This window comes from Adelges cooleyi, unplaced genomic scaffold, assembly GCF_023614345.1.
Source record: "Adelges cooleyi isolate 19-005CV unplaced genomic scaffold, UGA_ACOO_1.1 ACOO_flye_CR_arks_rails_tigmint_CR_PRNA_519, whole genome shotgun sequence".
Taxonomy (NCBI): domain Eukaryota; kingdom Metazoa; phylum Arthropoda; class Insecta; order Hemiptera; family Adelgidae; genus Adelges; species Adelges cooleyi.
The window spans coordinates 179,325-197,660 of NW_026096208.1; the positions used below are offsets into that span (position 1 = coordinate 179,325).

Consider the following 18,336-nt stretch of genomic DNA (forward strand, 5'->3'; position numbering starts at 1 on the left):
AATAACAAAATAAAAAAAACCATGTACCTATGTATTTACCACAATATGAATAATTCCAGTTTGGTAAGTACAAAGCGTTTAGCTAATATCCTAACAGAAATTTTTTTAACTATACAAATAAAGGAAATTTCAGTTAACAATGTTGTGTGTTTTGTATACGTGTACTTGTGTTTACTTTTAATTCAATGAATACAGGGGCGTATTTATGGGGGGGCTGAGGGGGCTTCAGCCCCCCCCCCCCGAAATTCCAGGAAATTTTTTTTAAGTCTGCCTAAGCGGCATGAGCTTATACCCTTTATCTATAGGATATAAATATTGTAGAAGTTCAGTATAGTCGTTTTAAAAATAATAAATTGCTATTTATGATTTTATTTTTATAACACAACGACTGATGTTGTTATTATTATATTTTGGGCGGCTGATTTACGGGCGCCAATTGTCTTCAGTCTTGTGGCAAAGCGTAGGGATAGGAGTGATCATCGTCATATTATTTCGGTTTATTTCGCGATACATGCAGTGTACACTACTATTGTAGAGCTATTATAAATAAATACAAACAATTAAACATCAGTAGTATATTTTATATTGGGGAAAAAATGTCAACGATAAAAAAAAAAGATTGCTATAGCCTGTATACATATATACCTACTTATATCAATAACAAATCGAACTAATCGCAGATGTTATAGAAATAATAGAATAATATTTATGTTATATAAAAATAAAGCAAAAACGAAATGTTTTTATTTGTTTTTTGTATGGTATGTTAAGAATTGGGGGGTTTGGCTTGCCAAGAAATATTATCGAATTCATAGTATATTTTACTAATAACGTGTGTAGACGTGTGTACAGTGTTCTGTGTTCTGTGTTTCTGTTGTGTAAAATTAATTTTATTAAAATAATATAATGAAACGAACTCAGTCATTGTTAACTTTTTTTAAAAAATCTAAACAGTCAACCGATCTTGAACGAACTGTTCCATCTTTATCAAATGTTTTCCAAGATGAAGACACTGTCGCATCTGAAACAAAACAAGCCGCTTCAAGTGTAGAAGTTAGTTCTCCGGTAATTAAACATATTTTAGATTCTAAGTTTGATATAGGAGCTTATGTTGAGTTTAAACAAAATTTAAGTGACGAAGAAAAGGTTTCTATTTTACAAAACGTATGGACCCCTGATTGTAAGTTTGATTTTCCATATGATACTACTGGAAAATATAAACGTAAATTTCAAATTAAATGGCTTGACACTTTTAAATGGTTGGCTTATTCAAAATTAAGAGAAGGTTCTTTTTGTAAATACTGTGTATTGTTTTTTAATTCAAGTCAGGCTGGTAAGGGTTCTCATGAGCAGTTAGGCAAACTTGTTTTAAAACCCTTGACGAAATTGAAAGATGCATTGGAAGAGTTCAGAAATCACGAAAAAAATAAATATCATAAAAATTCGTTGCTTACCGCTGATAACATAAAGGCTATTTTAGATAAAAAACAAGATAATATATTGGTACAATTAAATAATAAACGAAAGGATGAAATTTTAAAAAATCGCGAAAAACTTAAACCAATTATTCAAACAGTTAGATTATGTGGCAGACAGCAAATAGCGTTAAGGGGACATGAGGATTCTGGTCGAATCTCTTTAGAAGAACCAAAAAATAACGATGGTAATTTCCGTTGTTTGCTTCGATATCGCGCAAAAAATGGTGATAACGTATTAAAAGAACATTTAGAAACTAGTGGTGGTAAATCTATGTATACAAGCTCACTTATACAAAATGAAATAATTAATGTGTTTGGGGAATTAATTCAATTAAAAATACTTGAAAAAGTATCAAAAACAAATTTTTATACAATACTAGCAGATGAAACCACTGACATATCTCAAGTTGAACAATTTTCCTTATGTATTCGTTATGTTGACGAGGAAATTTTTTCAATTCGAGAAGATTTTCTCACATTTGTTCCCGTTCATGATTTATCTGGTGAAGGATTGGCCAACACGATTAAAGAAACTTTAAAAAAAATGGGTTTGATTTAAGCAAAATACGAGGCCAAGGTTATGACGGGGCAGCAGCAATGCGTGGTCGTTTTAGAGGTGTTCAGGCAATCATTAAAGATATGTACCCAAAAGCATTATACACACACTGTGTAGCACATTCATTAAATCTTTGCTTATCAGATGCGTCTAAATCTCTAGATATTCGAAATGCTTTTGGTATAATAAGTGAATGTTGCTCATTTTTTAACTGTTCGGCAAAACGAACTACAGTCCTTAAAAATAAAATACTAGAAATTAAACCAAATTCACAATCCACTAAATTAAAATCTTTATGTGAAACTCGATGGGTATTACGCCATGAAGCAGTTATGTTTTTTAAAGAATTTTTAGAACCCATTCTTGCTGCATTAGAACAACTGCAGAATGAATGTTCTGGAACGGATTCTTCAATAAGGACTAATAGTCTTTTACATTGTATTTGTAATTTTAATTTTTTAATATCTGTTTGCGTATCTAGTAAATTATTAAGTTATACTTATAATTTATCTAAATATTTACAAAGTAAAAATATCGATCTTTTTAACGCTCTTAAACAAGTTACCCAGGTGGTTTCTGTGTTAAATACCATAAGAGAAAACGTTGATTTAAAATTTAACGGTATTTATAAAGACGCCCAAGGTATTGCTATAAAGTTAAATGTTGAACCAAAAATACCTCGAACATGCAGCAATCAAAAAAATAGAAGCAATGTCCCGTTTAATAATATTGAAGATTTTTACAAAAAAACTATTTTTATACCGTATTTGGACGATTTAATAATGGCATTAAATGAAAGATTTTTACCTCATAATGAAACTATAATTTCATTACAATTTGTCTTACCTCGTATCATAGTTGAAAAACCATTTTTTAATTTAAAAAAAGCTGTCGAATTTTATAAAAGTGATTTACCTGGGCTAAACGACATTATAGAAGCAGAGTATGAAATTTGGCAGGCTAAATGGAAAAATATTGAAGAAAACTTAAGACCTGCAACTGCTATAGAAGCTCTAAGAGCCTGTGATCGTTTAATGTACCCTAACATATTTGAATTACTAAAAATACTAGCTATAATTCCAGTATCCACCGCTACGGCTGAACGCAGCTTTTCTACTCTTAGAAGACTTAAAACATATTTAAGAAATACAACTTCTGGGTCCAGGCTAGTAGGACTAGCACTTTTATCCATTCACCGAGACATTGATTTAAATGATGATATGGTATTAGACAAATTTGCCAACAGTGGTAAAGAGAGAAATTTGAATTTAATATAATTAGTATTAATAAGTATTAATAAGAATTATAATTTCTATTTTATTATATAATATTTTGTAAGACTTGAGATTGTGTAACTAATAATAATTATATCAGAATTATAATATTACAATTTTACACTTAATTTCGAAGTCTTGTTTTTAATAGGTTGAGAAATGGGTAAGTTTGGCCAAATTTTTAAAGTTTATTTCTGGATCAGAATTTAGAAATAACTCTTTACACAGCTCTTTTACTCAATGCCTCAGCCCCCCCCCCAAAAAAAATATCTAAATACGCCCCTGAATGAATAGGTAGGTATAGTTGTTTCAATGACTTAGGGAGAGTAAAAAATCATTTTTAAGACACATCGAGTGAATCGCTTTTTGTTAAAAGGGCACATGTTTCAACAGGTGAACTTTTGGGAAATGATAAAAAACTGCATAACTTTCAAAATGTTGTAACTTTGTAAATACTTTGTATTATGTGTATTAGGACGTGCATGGTACTCGACATTTATACCAAATCTCGATACTGTAAAAATATTGAATTCAAGTTTATACTAGTTGAAAGTTGCAAAAAGAAATTAACAAAAAATGTAACACATGCCCTTTTAACAAAAAGCGATTCAATTTCAAGTAATGTTTATTTTTTTTTTTTTTTAATTTTAAACCAATACTCAACAACCTGATAACTGATATATTCATAGTAGTATATAATATATATTATTATAGTCAAAATAATTTGTTGTCTTACTGTTTAAAAATAGTTGATTATATTTCTGTCATATTCATGTTCCGGTTGAACGTTTTGTCTTGGCTATGTTAGATGAGTAAAATGTAATTAATTTCCATCAATAAGACATACTACCTATACGACTAATAATATTGATTTACCTGTATTGCATGCTATGTACAGATAAGCAATAAAAACGGTGTCATATGGTCACTCAATCTAATTACCTGTAATTTTATCAATTTCTAATGTTAAAGGGATTGGAGACGATCATACGTTGTCTTAGCATTTTCTCAACTGGGTCAATAATTTCTACCCTATTCGTTATAACGATTAAAAAAAAAGACTATTATGAGTTTAACAAAATATAGTTCTAACATGTATCTATAACATGTGTGTAAAAAATATAATCTGTAGTCAACATTATTTTTTATTATAAAACAAATTCAAAAGTGACTTAAACACTATCAACGTGAATTCGACCATTTCAAAATTACATTCTATGTAAACTTGTTTGGCGTATTTCTCGATTTCGGATAAGTAAAATTGTTCAGTGTTTGGCTCTTTAAAGAACCTTTTTTTTGGCACGTTTACTAATCTTTAAGCTTGCTTCATAAACACATTGGTTCAGCGGTTGTGGTGATATCGTAGGTGCAGGCAAAAATAAAAAAATCAAGTCGCTGTTGTAAAAAAAAATACCTTCTCAGTCGAAGATAATGTACATTGTAGTTCCCGACTTTAAATTGCCTATGGGAACTCATTGAAAAATGGAAGACCTTGAAGACCTCAAAACAATGCCAATAAAATGTGTAAAAATGATAACATAGAGGGAAACAAATTACATAAAGGAGGTGTTTATTAACTTGGAGAGAATTCTTTTAAAAAGTTATTTATAAAATAAAATACTGTAGTGTCGCCATACTTACCTTTTTTTGATTTTGAAACCGAATATCTTTATAAAAAATCACCTTGGCGATAAATAACAATTAGTCAACCGCCAGTTTAGCAACGAATGTTACCGCGAACATTTACTTCATAAAAAAAAAATTGACTTCATGATAAATTTCAGTGATTTTCAAGTATTTCTTAGTTGATGTTTTTGTTTTTCTGTTTTTGACATATTACGTGGCCAACAACCATCGAAAATATCACACAGATCAACCATCGTTCTTGCCAAAGGTATGCGATAGAAATTTAATCAATGACAATAATTATACCAATATTATTATTCTCGAGACAGGTTTAAAAATACAACATATACAAATGTCTAACTTTTTACCCTTGCAATGTAGCCTTACCGAAATGTCATATAGGTTAACGGTAATTGTTAACAATAATTTGGATGGCATCCGATATAAAACTACAGTTCCTATATTAAATCCGTTGAAATTTATTTTTAGTATAAGATACATTCGTATAGAATTATCGTTTGTCTTAGTAGTCCTTTCCCGTCGTTGCCAATAGACAATACAATAAAAATGTCTTCCAGATGCTTGATTTACATATAGCAACCTGAGAATTTTAGTTGTAACCATATTTCTACAAAATATACCATACAAATTTGGAACTACTTTGAATATTTAAAAAAAAAATGTGTGTTATTGTAAGTGGGTGTATTTCTTGCTTTTGGGGTAAACTCTTTTCTTGATCGCCTGTCTTAACTCTTAAGTTGGTGTGATACCTTTACGTGGTATAATTTATGATCTATGGTCAAGACAAAAAAAAAATAAAAGTTAGAACATCATTGTACGAAATAAAAAATAACTTTCCAGTCGAAGCTTATATATTATGTTATTTTTTTTTTCTTAAACTTGGCTAAATTGATGATATTAAACTGTGAAAAATGATATAATAGAGGGAAGTTATTAATTCAATAAACATGGCGTTTATCAAAGCCTGTCGAAAAAAAAATTGTTCATAGACATTTACTAATAATAATTAAGTTTCGTCGTAAACAGCTAACACGTCTAAGAGACCGGATACCGTTGTAACAAAAATCACCTTGGCGATAAATAACAAACAGACAATCTTTAGTTAAGCAACGAGTGTTAACGCAAACATTTACCGCTTTCAGTAATTTTCGTATGTTGCTTAGAATTTTTTTTCGTGATCGCATTTATTAAATTTTCTTTTCGACACTTCATGTTAATAACAACCTTCAAAAGCATTGTGCTTGGAAAACGTCTGTTGAACAGAAGGAAATACCCCACGAGGGTCTAATGCAGATCGAAAATATTCAAAGGTATGCGATAGGTCTGTAATCAACTACAGATATTATCAATCACGCTCTGGGCATATTGTATTAAAATATTAGATGAACTTTTTAAATTAATGATAATTTGCTTAATTATTTTTGAAAATGTCCTCCGACACTATCACCGTTCGCGTCATCAGTAGAATAGTTGTCATAAAATCCGAGTTTTCCACGTGACGTTGCAGTAGTATATGTAGATGTTTCACTACCAGCTAGGGTCTGCTTCTCACCCTCAGCTACGGTCGCGGTACCAGCTCCGTTGCTGGCGTCAGGACCTCGTGAAGTTCCTGCACTTTTGATGGCTGAGCGTGATGTCGACCTGTCAGGCAAGCCACCCCGACCTGCCGCTCCTTGGGGTCCGACCCCTCCCAGTAGGAACTTGAACTTGTTCACGAGGCTCGGCAGTTCTGTGCCTCCAAGCCTAAACGACGTTGAGTTCTGAAACTTACTTTGACCGATGATACAACATTCAGTATGTGATCTTGGTATATCCGAGAAACAATACATATAACATTTTTCTTTTTCCGTTTACCAGTGCCTGCCATCCTATCTCGTGCAAAAACCAATGTTATGTACATTTTTCTTCTTTATTTAGTCCATAATATTAGTGATTTTCTATCTAAGGTATGTTACCTTAGTGTGTGGGCCTAAAGCCACACGAGGCTCGGCAGTGCTTTGCCTCCCAAGCCAAAACGTCGTTGAGTTCTGAAACTTACATTGACCGAAGGTTACCTATATTTTTGTAAAAAAGTGACTTAAACACTATCAATGTGAATTCGGCCATTTGAAAAAAAAATCTTATATCACGCCGTAATTCTATGTAAAGTTGTTTGGCGTATTTCTCGATTTCGGATAAGTAAAAATGTTCAGTGTTTGGCTTTTTAAAGAACCTTTTTCGTGGCACGTTAACTAATCTTTAAGCTTGCTACATGATCACCTTAGTTTAGCAATTATAGTGATATCGTAGGTGCAGACAAAAATAAAAAAATTTAAAAATTTTGACGCCGTTGTAAAAAAAAAAATACCTTCTCGGTCGTAGCTTAATGTACGTTGTTGTTTCCGACTTTAAATTGCCTATAGGAACTCATTGAAAAATGGAAGACCTGGCGTCAAAACAATGCCAATAAAATGTGTAAAAATGATAACATAGAGGGAAACAAATTACATAAAGGAGGTGTTTATTAACTTGGAGAGAATTCTTTTAAAAAGTTATTTATAAAATATAATACTGTAATGTCGCCACACTTACCTTTTTTTGATTTTGAAACCGAATATCTTTATAAAAAATCACCTTGGCGATAAATAACAATTAGTCAACCGCCAGTTTAGCAACGAATGTTACCGCGAACATTTACTCATAAAAAAAAAATGACTTCATGATAAATTTCAGTGATTTTCAAGTATTTCTTAGTTGATGTTTTTGTTTATCTGTTTTTGACATATTACGCGACCAACAACCATCAAAAATATCACACAGATCAACAATCGTTCTTGCCAAAGGTATGCGATAGAAATTTAATCAATGATAATACTTATACCAATATTATTATTCTCGAGACAGGTTTAAAAATACAACATATAAAAATGTCTAACTTTTTACCCTTGCAATGTAGCCTTACCGAAATGTTATATAATTATACCCCTTTAAAAAGTGTTAGTATGTCTTTTAACGTCAAAAGTAAAAAACTATATTTTTGATAAGATGTACTGCGCTATAATAAAATAAAATGATGATTGCTTATACAAAAAATAATGTTTTGTACAGTTTGCCTCTTTATTTTGAACATAACATTAGTGATCTTTAATCTTAATTACTATTAAAAAAAAAAAAAAATTCTCGATGGTCTACTACAGCTCGAAAATTCCCAAAAGCTTGTCATATAGGTTAACGGTAATTGTTAATAATAATTTGGATGGCATCCGATATAAAAGTACAGTTCCTATATTAAATCTGTTGAAATTTATTTTTAGTAATAAGATACATTCGTATAGAATTATCGTTTGTCTTAGTAGTCCTTTCCCGTCGTTGACAATAGACAATACAATAAAAATGTCTTTCAGATGCTTGATTCACATATAGCAACCTGAGAATTTTAGTTGTAACCATATTTCTACAAAATATACCATACAAATTTGGAACTACTTTGATTATTTAAAAAAAAAAATGTGTGTTATTGTAAGTGGGTAAGTGTATTTCTTGATTTTGGGGTAAACTTTTTTCTTGATCGCCTGTCTTAACTCTTAAGTTGTTGTGATACCTTTTTGTGGTATGATTTATGATGTATGGTCAAAACAAAAAAAAAATAAAAGTTAAAACATAATTTTTTTTTTTCTTAAACTTGGCTAAATTGATGATAGAAAGTTGTGAAAAATGATATAATAGATGGAAGTTATTATTTAATAAACATGGCGTTTATCAAAACCTGTCGAAAAAAAAATTGTCCAAAGACATTTACTAAAATAATGGAGTTTCGTCGTAAACAGCTAACATGTCTAAGAGCCGGATACCGTTGTAACAAAAATCACCTTGGCGATAAATAACAAACAGACAATCTTTAGTTTAGCAACGAGTGTTAACGCAAACATTTACCGCTTTCAGTAATTTTCATAAGTTGCTTAGAATTTTTTTTCGTGATCTCATTTATTAAATTTTCTTTTCGACACTTCATGTTAATAACAACCTTCGAAAGCATTGTGCTTGGAAAACGTCTGTTGGACAGAAGGAAACACCTCACGAGGGTCTAATGCAGATCGAAAATATTCAAAGGTATGCGATAGGAATGTAATCAACTACAGACATTATCAATCACGCTCTGGGCATAATGTATTAAAATATTTGATAAACTTTTTAAATTAATGATAATTTGCTTAAAAATTGTTAAAAATGTCTTCCGACGCTATCTCCGTTCGCGTCATCAGTAGAATCGTTGTCATAAAATCCGAGTTTTCCATGTGACGTTGCAGTATTGTCGGTAGATGTTTCACTAGCAGCTAGGGCCTGCTTCTCACCCTCAGCTACGGTCGCGGTACTAGCTCCGTTGCTGGCGTCAGGACCCCGTGAAGTTCCTGCACTTTTGATGGCTGAGCTTGATGTCGACCTGTCGGGCAAGCCACCCCGACCTGCCGCTCCTTGGGGTCCGACCCCTCCCAGTAGGAGCTTGAACTTGTTCACGAGGCTCGGCAGTTCTGTGCCTCCAAGCCTAAACGACGTTGAGTTCTGAAACTTACTTTGACCGATGATACAACATTCAGTATGTGATCTTGGTATATCCGAGAAACAATACATATAACATTTTTCTTTTTCCGTTTACCAGTGCCTGCCATCCTATCTCGTGCAAAAACCAATGTTATGTACATTTTTCTTCTTTATTTAGTCCATAATATTAGTGATTTTTTATCTAAGGTATGTTACCTTAGTGTGTGGGCCTAAAGCCACACGAGACTCGGCAGTTCTGTGCCCTCCCAAGCCAAAACGTCGTTGAGTTCTGAAACTTACATTGACCGAAGGTTACCTATATTTTTGTAAAAAAGTGACTTAAACACTATCAATGTGAAATCGGCCATTTGAAAAAATAATCTTATATCACGCCGTAATTCTATGTAAACTTGTTCGGCGTATTTCTCGATTTCGGATAAGTAAAATTGTTCAGTGTTTGCGTCTTTAAAGAACCTTTTTCGTGGCACGTTTACTAATCTTTAAGCTTGCTACATGATCACCTTGGTTTAGCAATTATAGTGATATCGTAGGTGCAGACAAAAATAAAAAAATTAAAAATTTTGACGCCGTTGTAAAAAAAAAAATACCTTCTCGGTCGTAGATTAATGTACGTTGTTGTTTCCGACTTTAAATTGCCTACGGGAACTCATTGAAAAATGGAAGACCTGGCGTCAAAACAATGCCAATAAAATGTGTAAAAATGGTAGCATAGAGGGAAACAAATTACATAAAGGAGGTGTTTATTAACTTGGAGAGAATTCTTTTAAAAAGTTATTTATAAAATATAATACTGTAGTGTCGCCATACTTACCTATTATCAATCACGCTCTGGGCATATTGTATTAAAATAATTGATGAACTTTTTAAATTAATGATAATTTGCTTAATTATTGTTGAAAATGTCATCCGACACTATCACCGTTCGCGTCATCAGTAGAATCGTTGTCATAAAATCCGAGTTTTCCATGTGACGTTGCAGTATTGTCGGTAGATGTTTGACTACCAGCTAGGGTCTGCTTCTCACCCTCAGCTACGGTCGCGGTACCAGCTCCGTTGCTGGCGTCAGGACCCCGTGAAGTTCCTGCACTTTTGATGGCTGAGCGTGATGTCGACCTGTGGGTCCGACCCCTCCCAGCAGGAGGGCCCCAAGAACTTTAGCTTTCTTCTTGTTGCTACTCATCATAACAAATTGTCTTTATGTAGAACCGAGATCTTGCCCTAGTGTCCTGCCACGGCAATCGGGACCTTCGTCTTCCATAGTTCGTCATCCCTTCTAAACTTCTTAGCCTCCCCCAATGAGCCAGTGCAGTTCGCCTTGAAGTGGCCTTGTTTTCCATACCGCCAGCAGAGAACCGCAAACGCCTATACCTAAGTGTAATAATTATCATTTATGTTCTCGTTTTGGATGCCGATCGCTGCGGTCCGACCCCTTCCAGTAGGAGGGCCCCAGGAACTTTAGCTGTCTGCTTGTTGCTACTCATAAAAAAAAAAATGGTTTGATAGGCTCTATTAAAGGTTTTCACATTAAAGGTGTATTACATATTATATTTTTATAACAGCTTGCGTACGAGTCCGCAACACCACGGGATTCATTTTTATGTATCTAAGGTGGCTAGTAAACACAATTAATTTTTTTATGTAAAAGTGTAATGATAAACTAATAACGATTTAATTGAAATTAGTGAAAATAATTTACTCAATTTAACAGTTTTAATAGTTTCATGTATAAAAAATTAGTTCGTTTATACATTAAACCAAAGTCGAATACCAAAGTAAAAAGGTAATATATAGTTAATCGGTTTTATATAACGGAGTATATATTAGTCTATACTTGGTCAAGTCCGTTGCCATACTTATAATCGGTTAGAAATATGTAATTGCCCACTTATAGATCCTGGTGGTGTACTTAACATGGCTATGCAAAACGTGCAACTAGTTAGTGATCGCAAGACAATATAAACTGTATTAGTCGTAGACTGAAGTCAAAAATTCCATTAGATTCTACACTTACAAATTAATGTAATTTGTTGAAAAATAAAAACTTCTATGATTTAGTTAATGTATAATTTTTATATATCAAAAAGTAATTTAAAAACTATTCATTTCGACGGTAGATCTATTTATTTATATATTGGAAAAGACGTGTGTATGCTTCATTAATGCTATGCAATAATATCAAGGCATACATTGTGTAATAACGTTGCATTCGTATAAATTACGACCATAGTATTACATATAATTGATCAGATATCATTAATTTTTGTGTATTTGTGCCATTCTTTTATATTAACCTGTTTTATCGTCTTAGTGTGCTTATTTTCTTGACCCTAAAATGCCTACAAAAGTATATAATAAGAAAAATAATAATATTAAATACTATTACTTAATTAGTGTTTTAAAACTTTGCATACCTAATGTTACAAGTTTCCCGTTCAGCTTGAATTTCCCCTAACAGTCGTTCTTGGTAACTATTTTGCAGTTCCGATTTCTCCAGTTCAAATCTAAACAAATGAATATTTACCATACTACTACATTTAACTATTATCGAAGTACTATTAAATTAAAAATGTGTTTTTGAGTTTTTAGTTAAAAGCTAGATAGAAATTACAAAAGATATATTTCAAAGGCGGATAAAGTCCAATAGTGATGCCCATTTATCTTACCATTGGCCGACCTGTTAAACTTTACCGAATGACCCAAAATTTTGATAAACTTATCTATATACTATAAAGATTAATTTTTAGTGGTGGGCAAAAAAAAATTCTATTTGGTACATATTTATTAATTACATTAAAAAGAATATTTTGAAGGTAATTTGCTGTTTAGTTAACTGACATTTCGTTAAAAACTGTATCCCAAGCAATATTACATAATATCCTACGTTTGATTAGTTCAAAATTTGCTTGTTTGGAGTCCCTATAGGCAAGTCCATTATTAAGCATTGGTATATCAACTGAAATGTGGACAGCTATTTGATAGAGGTGGATGGTGGGTTTCACACGGGACAAGAGAGTCTAGGGCAAGTTCAATACATAGATAGGAACCTAAAAATACAAAGTCAAGTAGAGCACTGTTTCGGTTTCTGATATCGTTATTTTAAGCCAAGTTTAAGAGGGCATATTGGTGACCAATTACTCTTACCTTGTCATTAATTGTACCACTAAATATTAAGTTTTCATCGTTTTTTTAATCCATGTTACACCTGGTAAATTAAAATCCCCACACACAATGCCTACATTATACACGCAAGACTGCCATATAGTATGAATTTCAATAACATGGCTCTCATATACTTCAACATTAGCCGATGGTGGTATATAATCACCAGCTATCAGTACACTAAACTGATTCGGTACAGAAATTTCACAAAAACTTGTTCAACATTTTATACATTGAAGGTAGCTAATTAATGGTCTGAAAGATATCAAAATAGAATACATAAAAACACTACACTTGCATTCATATTACGGTACCATACAAGAAATCAGAATAAGAAATTATTGTTATTGTTGAGCCCCCTGGGATAAAATTGTTAAAGGGTGCATGTTTGTGTAAAAAGTTTTAATTATTCAATTGTTCATTCCAAAGTTTTACAAAGGATTCAGCAAAAGTATATTGCGTCGGTTTTCATTCTTTGACGCATAAAGTAAGACCGACTTATGTATTTATAGTCTCTAAATTCTTTAAACTTGATTTGGATTTTTGTTAAACTCTTTATCGGCTATCTTAAGTTAAATTACGGTTGAATACAATATCTTTTTTTGCACATTTAAATAAAAAATGTACCGTTTTTATAACTTAAGTTCATTTTTATAGTTTTTTATAAACGCCTCAATTATTAGAAAATAAAACTTTTTAGTTATTAAAGGTTTTATAGCACAGACAGGGAGAATAATATTATAATATTATTTTTATATTTTTCGTTTGTCTGACCTTTATGCATTAGTACACCATAAGATTAGGTTGTAATCGTAATAAGGGAATACAACACACATACTACGGCCACGTGTGCAGCTATCCACAAAGGTTTAAACATTTTTAAGGCCACACACACAAAAACAGACAAAACTAATAAAATATATTGCTAGATTAATACCAAAATGTCAATAGCCAATAAAGTGTCTAATAACAAATAGATAATCTATAGTTTAGCATTGAGTGTTACCGCAAACATTTGCTTCTTGTTTGCTTCTTTGTTTCATTATTTTTATAAGATTTTTGGTTTTTTTCAAATATAAAATCTTTTAGTTATTAAAGATTTATAGAAGATACATGGAGGATAATATTACTCTTTTTGTCTGACCTTTCTGCATTAGTACACCATACAAGATTAGGTACGTACTAATCGTTCGTTAAGGTGTAATTTCTACATATACTGCCAAGGCATTCCATTGCAAAGGCACATTTTTCTTTTTTTTTGGGGGGGAGTATCCTCGGTTAGGTTACGTACGAATATAGACTTACCAAAAAAAAAAAAACACTGTGTACCAACAACAGTATTGACTAACGTGTAATGCGATAGGTATGTAATCAACTACAGATATTATCAATCACACTCGGGGCATATTGTATTAAAATATTTGATTAACCATTTTCAGTTAATGATAATTGTGGGAAATTAATTAACTAAAGATGGCGTTTATCAAAACCTGTCGAAAAAAATAACTGTTCAAAGACATTTACTAATAATAATGAAGTTTCGTCGTAAACAGCTAACATGTCTAAGAGACCGGATACCATTGTACATACCTTGAACACGAGAACAGTAAAAATTATTTTACACTGTCATTTATAAATAATACTTTAGTGTCGCGCCTTACACAACAATTTGGTCTTTAACGCCGAATATCGTTATAAAAATCACCTCGGTGATAAATAACAATTAGACAATAGTCAGTTTAGCAACGAGTGTTATCGCGAACATTTGCTTCTCGATATATTTCAGTATTTTTTCAAGATTAGACACTATCACCGTTCGCGTCATCAGTAAAATCGTTGTCATAAAATCCAAGTTTTCCATGTATGTGACGTTGCAGTATTGTCGGTAGATGTTTCACTACCAGCTAGGGCCTGCTTTTCACCCTCAGCTACGGTCGCGGTACTAGCTCCGTTGCTGGCGACAGGACCCCGTGAAGTTCCTGCACTTTTGATGGCTGAGCGTGATGTCGACCTGTCGGGCAAGCCTACCCGACCTGCCGCTCCTTGGGGTCCGACCCCTCCCAGTAGGAACTTGAACTTGTTCACGAGGCTCGGCAGTTTTGTGCCTCCAAGCCTAAACGACGTTGAGTTCTGAAACTTACTTTGACCGATGATACAACATTCAGTATGTGATCTTGGTATATCCGAAAAACAATACATATAACATTTATCTTTTTCCGTTTACCAGTGCCTGCCATCCTATCTCGTGCAAAAACCAATGTTATGTACATTTTTCTTCTTTATTTAGTCCATAATATTAGTGATTTTCTATCTAAGGTATGTTACCTTAGTGTGTGGGCCTAAAGCCACACGAGACTCGGCAGTTCTGTGCCCCTCCCAAGCCAAAACGTCGTTGAGTTCTGAAACTTACATTGACCGAAGGTTACCTATATTTTTGTAAAAAAGTGACTTAAACACTATCAATGTGAAATCGGCCATTTGAAAAAATAATCTTATATCACGCCGTAATTCTATGTAAACTTGTTCGGCGTATTTCTCGATTTCGGATAAGTAAAATTGTTCAGTGTTTGCGTCTTTAAAGAACCTTTTTCGTGGCACGTTAACTAATCTTTAAGCTTGCTACATGATCAAATTTGGAACTACTTTGATTATTAAAAAAAAAAATGTGTGTTATTGTAAGTGGGTGTATTTCTTGCTTTTGGGGTAAACTCTTTTCTTGATCGCCTGTCTTAACTCTTAAGGTGGTGTGATACCTTTTTGTGGTATGATTTATGATCTATGGTCAAGACAAAAAAAAAAATAAAAGTTAGGACATCGTTATACAAAATAAAAAATAACTTTCCAGTTGAAGCTTATATATTATGTTAATTTTTTTTTCTTAAACTTGGCTAAATTGATGATATTAAACTGTGAAAAATGATATAATAGAGGGAAGTTATTAATTAAATAAACATGGCGTTTATCAAAGCCTGTCGAAAAAAAAACTGTTCATAGACATTTACTTATAATAATGAAGTTTCGTCGTAAACAGCTAACATGTCTAAGACACCGGATACCGTTGTAACAAAAATCACCTTGGCGACAAATAACAAACAGACAATCCTTAGTTTAGCAACGAGTGTTAACGCAAACATTTACCGCTTTCAGTAATTTTCGTATGTTGCTTAGAAATTTTTTTTCGTGATCGCATTTATTAAACTTTCTTTTCGACACCTCATGTTAATAACAACCTTCAAAAGCATTGTGCATGGAAAACGTCAGTTGAACAGAAGGAAACACTACACGAGGGTCTAATGCAGATCGAAAATATTCAAAGGAATGCGATAGGTATGTAATCAACTACAGATATTATCAATCACGCTCTGGGCATAATGTATTAAAATATTTGATAAACTTTTTCAATTAATGATAATTTGCTTAATTATTGTTGAAAATATCACCATTCGCGTCATCAGTAGAATCGTTGTCATAAAATCCAAGTTTTCCATTTGACGTTGCAGTATTGTCGGTAGATGTTTCACTAGCAGCTAGGGCCTGCTTCTCACCCTCAGCTACGGTCGCGGTACTAGCTCCGTTGCTGGCGTCAGGACCCCGTGAAGTTCCTGCACTTTTGATGGCTGAGCTTGATGTCGACCTGTCGGGCAAGCCACCCCGACCTGCCGCTCCTTGGGGTCCGACCCCTCCCAGTAGGAGCTTGAACTTGTTCACGAGGCTCGGCAGTTCTGTGCCTCCAAGCCTAAACGACGTTGAGTTCTGAAACTTACTTTGACCGATGATACAACATTCAGTATGTGATCTTGGTATATCCGAGAAACAATACATGTAACATTTTTCTTGTTCCGTTTACCAGGGTCTAATGCAGATCGAAAATATTCAAAGGTATCCGATAGGTATGTAATACACTACAGATATTATCAATCACGCTCTGGGCATATTGTATTAAAATAATTGATGAACTTTTTAAATTCATGATAATTTGCTTAATTATTGTTGAAAATGTCATCCGACACTATCACCGTTCGCGTCATCAGTAAAATCGTTGTCATAAAATCCGAGTTTTCCATGTACCGATGCAGTAGGGTCCGTAGATATTTCACCACCAGCGAGGACCTGCTTCTCATTCACAGTAACGGTCGCGGTTTTAGAAAATAAAACCTTTTGGTTATTAAAGGTTTATCGCAGAGACAGTGAGGATAATATTATTTGTTTATCTGACCTTTATGCATTAGTACACCATACGAGATTAGGTAATTATTCAATTGTTCATTCCAAAGTTTTTTAGAGGATTCAGCAAAAGTGTATTGCGTCGGTATTCATTCTTTGACGCATTAAATACAATATCTTTTATTTTACATTTAACTCAAAAATGTACCGTTTTTATAACTTAAGTTAATTTTTATAGTTTTTTATAAACGCCTCAATTTATAGGAAATAAAACTTTTTGGTTATTTAAGGTTTATAGCAGAGCCAGGGAGAATAATATTAAAATATTATTTTTATGTTTTTCGTTTGTCTGACCTTTATGCATTAGTACACCATACGAGATTAGGTTGTAATCGTAATAAACGTAATACAACGCACATACTACGCCCACGGGTGCGACAATCCACAGTGAGTTAAACATTTTTTAAGCAACACACACAAAAACAGACAAAACTAATAAAATATATTGCTAGATTAACACTACAATGTCAATTTCCCATAAAGACTTTTCATTTTTTTCCCACAAAATACATGGGTATTATTTTGGATAAGCGCCTAATTTGGCGTCCCCACTTTTAGGATAAAAGAAAAAAAGCTAACGCTCGACTAGATGGTTTACTCCCTCTTCTCAAGTCCAAATTACCACTCCGAACTAAAATGCTGATCCACAAGTCTATTATAAGACCAGTATGGTCTTATGGTATTCAAATTTGGGGGCCTGCAAAGCCCTCAAATATACATCCAATACAGGCGTTTCAGAACATTTCGATTCGGATGCTAACTAATGCCCATTGGTATATAACCAACAACAACCTGCATAAGGACTTACAAATTAAAACAGTTAACGAACTTGCCAAACTACACTACAATAGATTTCACTCAAAACTTACCTTAAATACAAACTACCTAATAAAATGAATGTGCACTACAAACTTCCCCGACAACCCCACACGCAGACTTAAAAAAAAACTGGAATCGCGACCTAATAACATAAAACCATCAGCAAAAATTAAAATTTAATATTTTACTGGGGTGTTACCAATGGGTGGCTTCCTCGCATGCTATTACTCAAGTTATATACATATATCGTCAACAAAAAAACTTTGTGTAAATATTGTACAGATTGTTTCGCTAATAAAAGAGAAAAAAAAATTGTTTTTCCGTTGAAAAACCTTTTGGTTATTAAAGGATTATAGAAGACACAGGGAGGATAATATTAAAATATTCTAATATTATTTGTTTGCCTGACCTTTATGCTAGTGAAAACTTCAATAAAAAAAATACCTAAAATATTATATTGGCCAGCTTAGGCCATTATGTATGTCTAAACACCAAAGTAAAAAGGTAATATATAGTGAATCGGTTTTATATTACATAGTATATATTAGTCTATACTTGGTTAAGTACGTTACCAGACGTATAATCGGTTAGAAATATGTAATTGCCCACTTTATAGATAGTGGTCGAGTACTTAACTTGG

At 32.9% G+C, this 18,336-nt stretch overlaps 1 protein-coding gene across 1 annotated transcript; it reads left to right on the plus strand.

The window, feature by feature from the left end:
• Window positions 1-45: 45 nt before the first annotated feature.
• On the plus strand, window positions 46-3,311 carry LOC126842415 (52 kDa repressor of the inhibitor of the protein kinase-like). The gene is made up of 3 exons (XM_050579426.1): window positions 46-63; window positions 955-1,180; window positions 2,677-3,311. The coding sequence occupies exons 1-3, from the start codon at window positions 46-48 to the stop codon at window positions 3,309-3,311; spliced, it is 879 nt and encodes a 292-aa protein (XP_050435383.1).
• The last annotated feature ends 15,025 nt before the right edge of the window (window positions 3,312-18,336 follow it).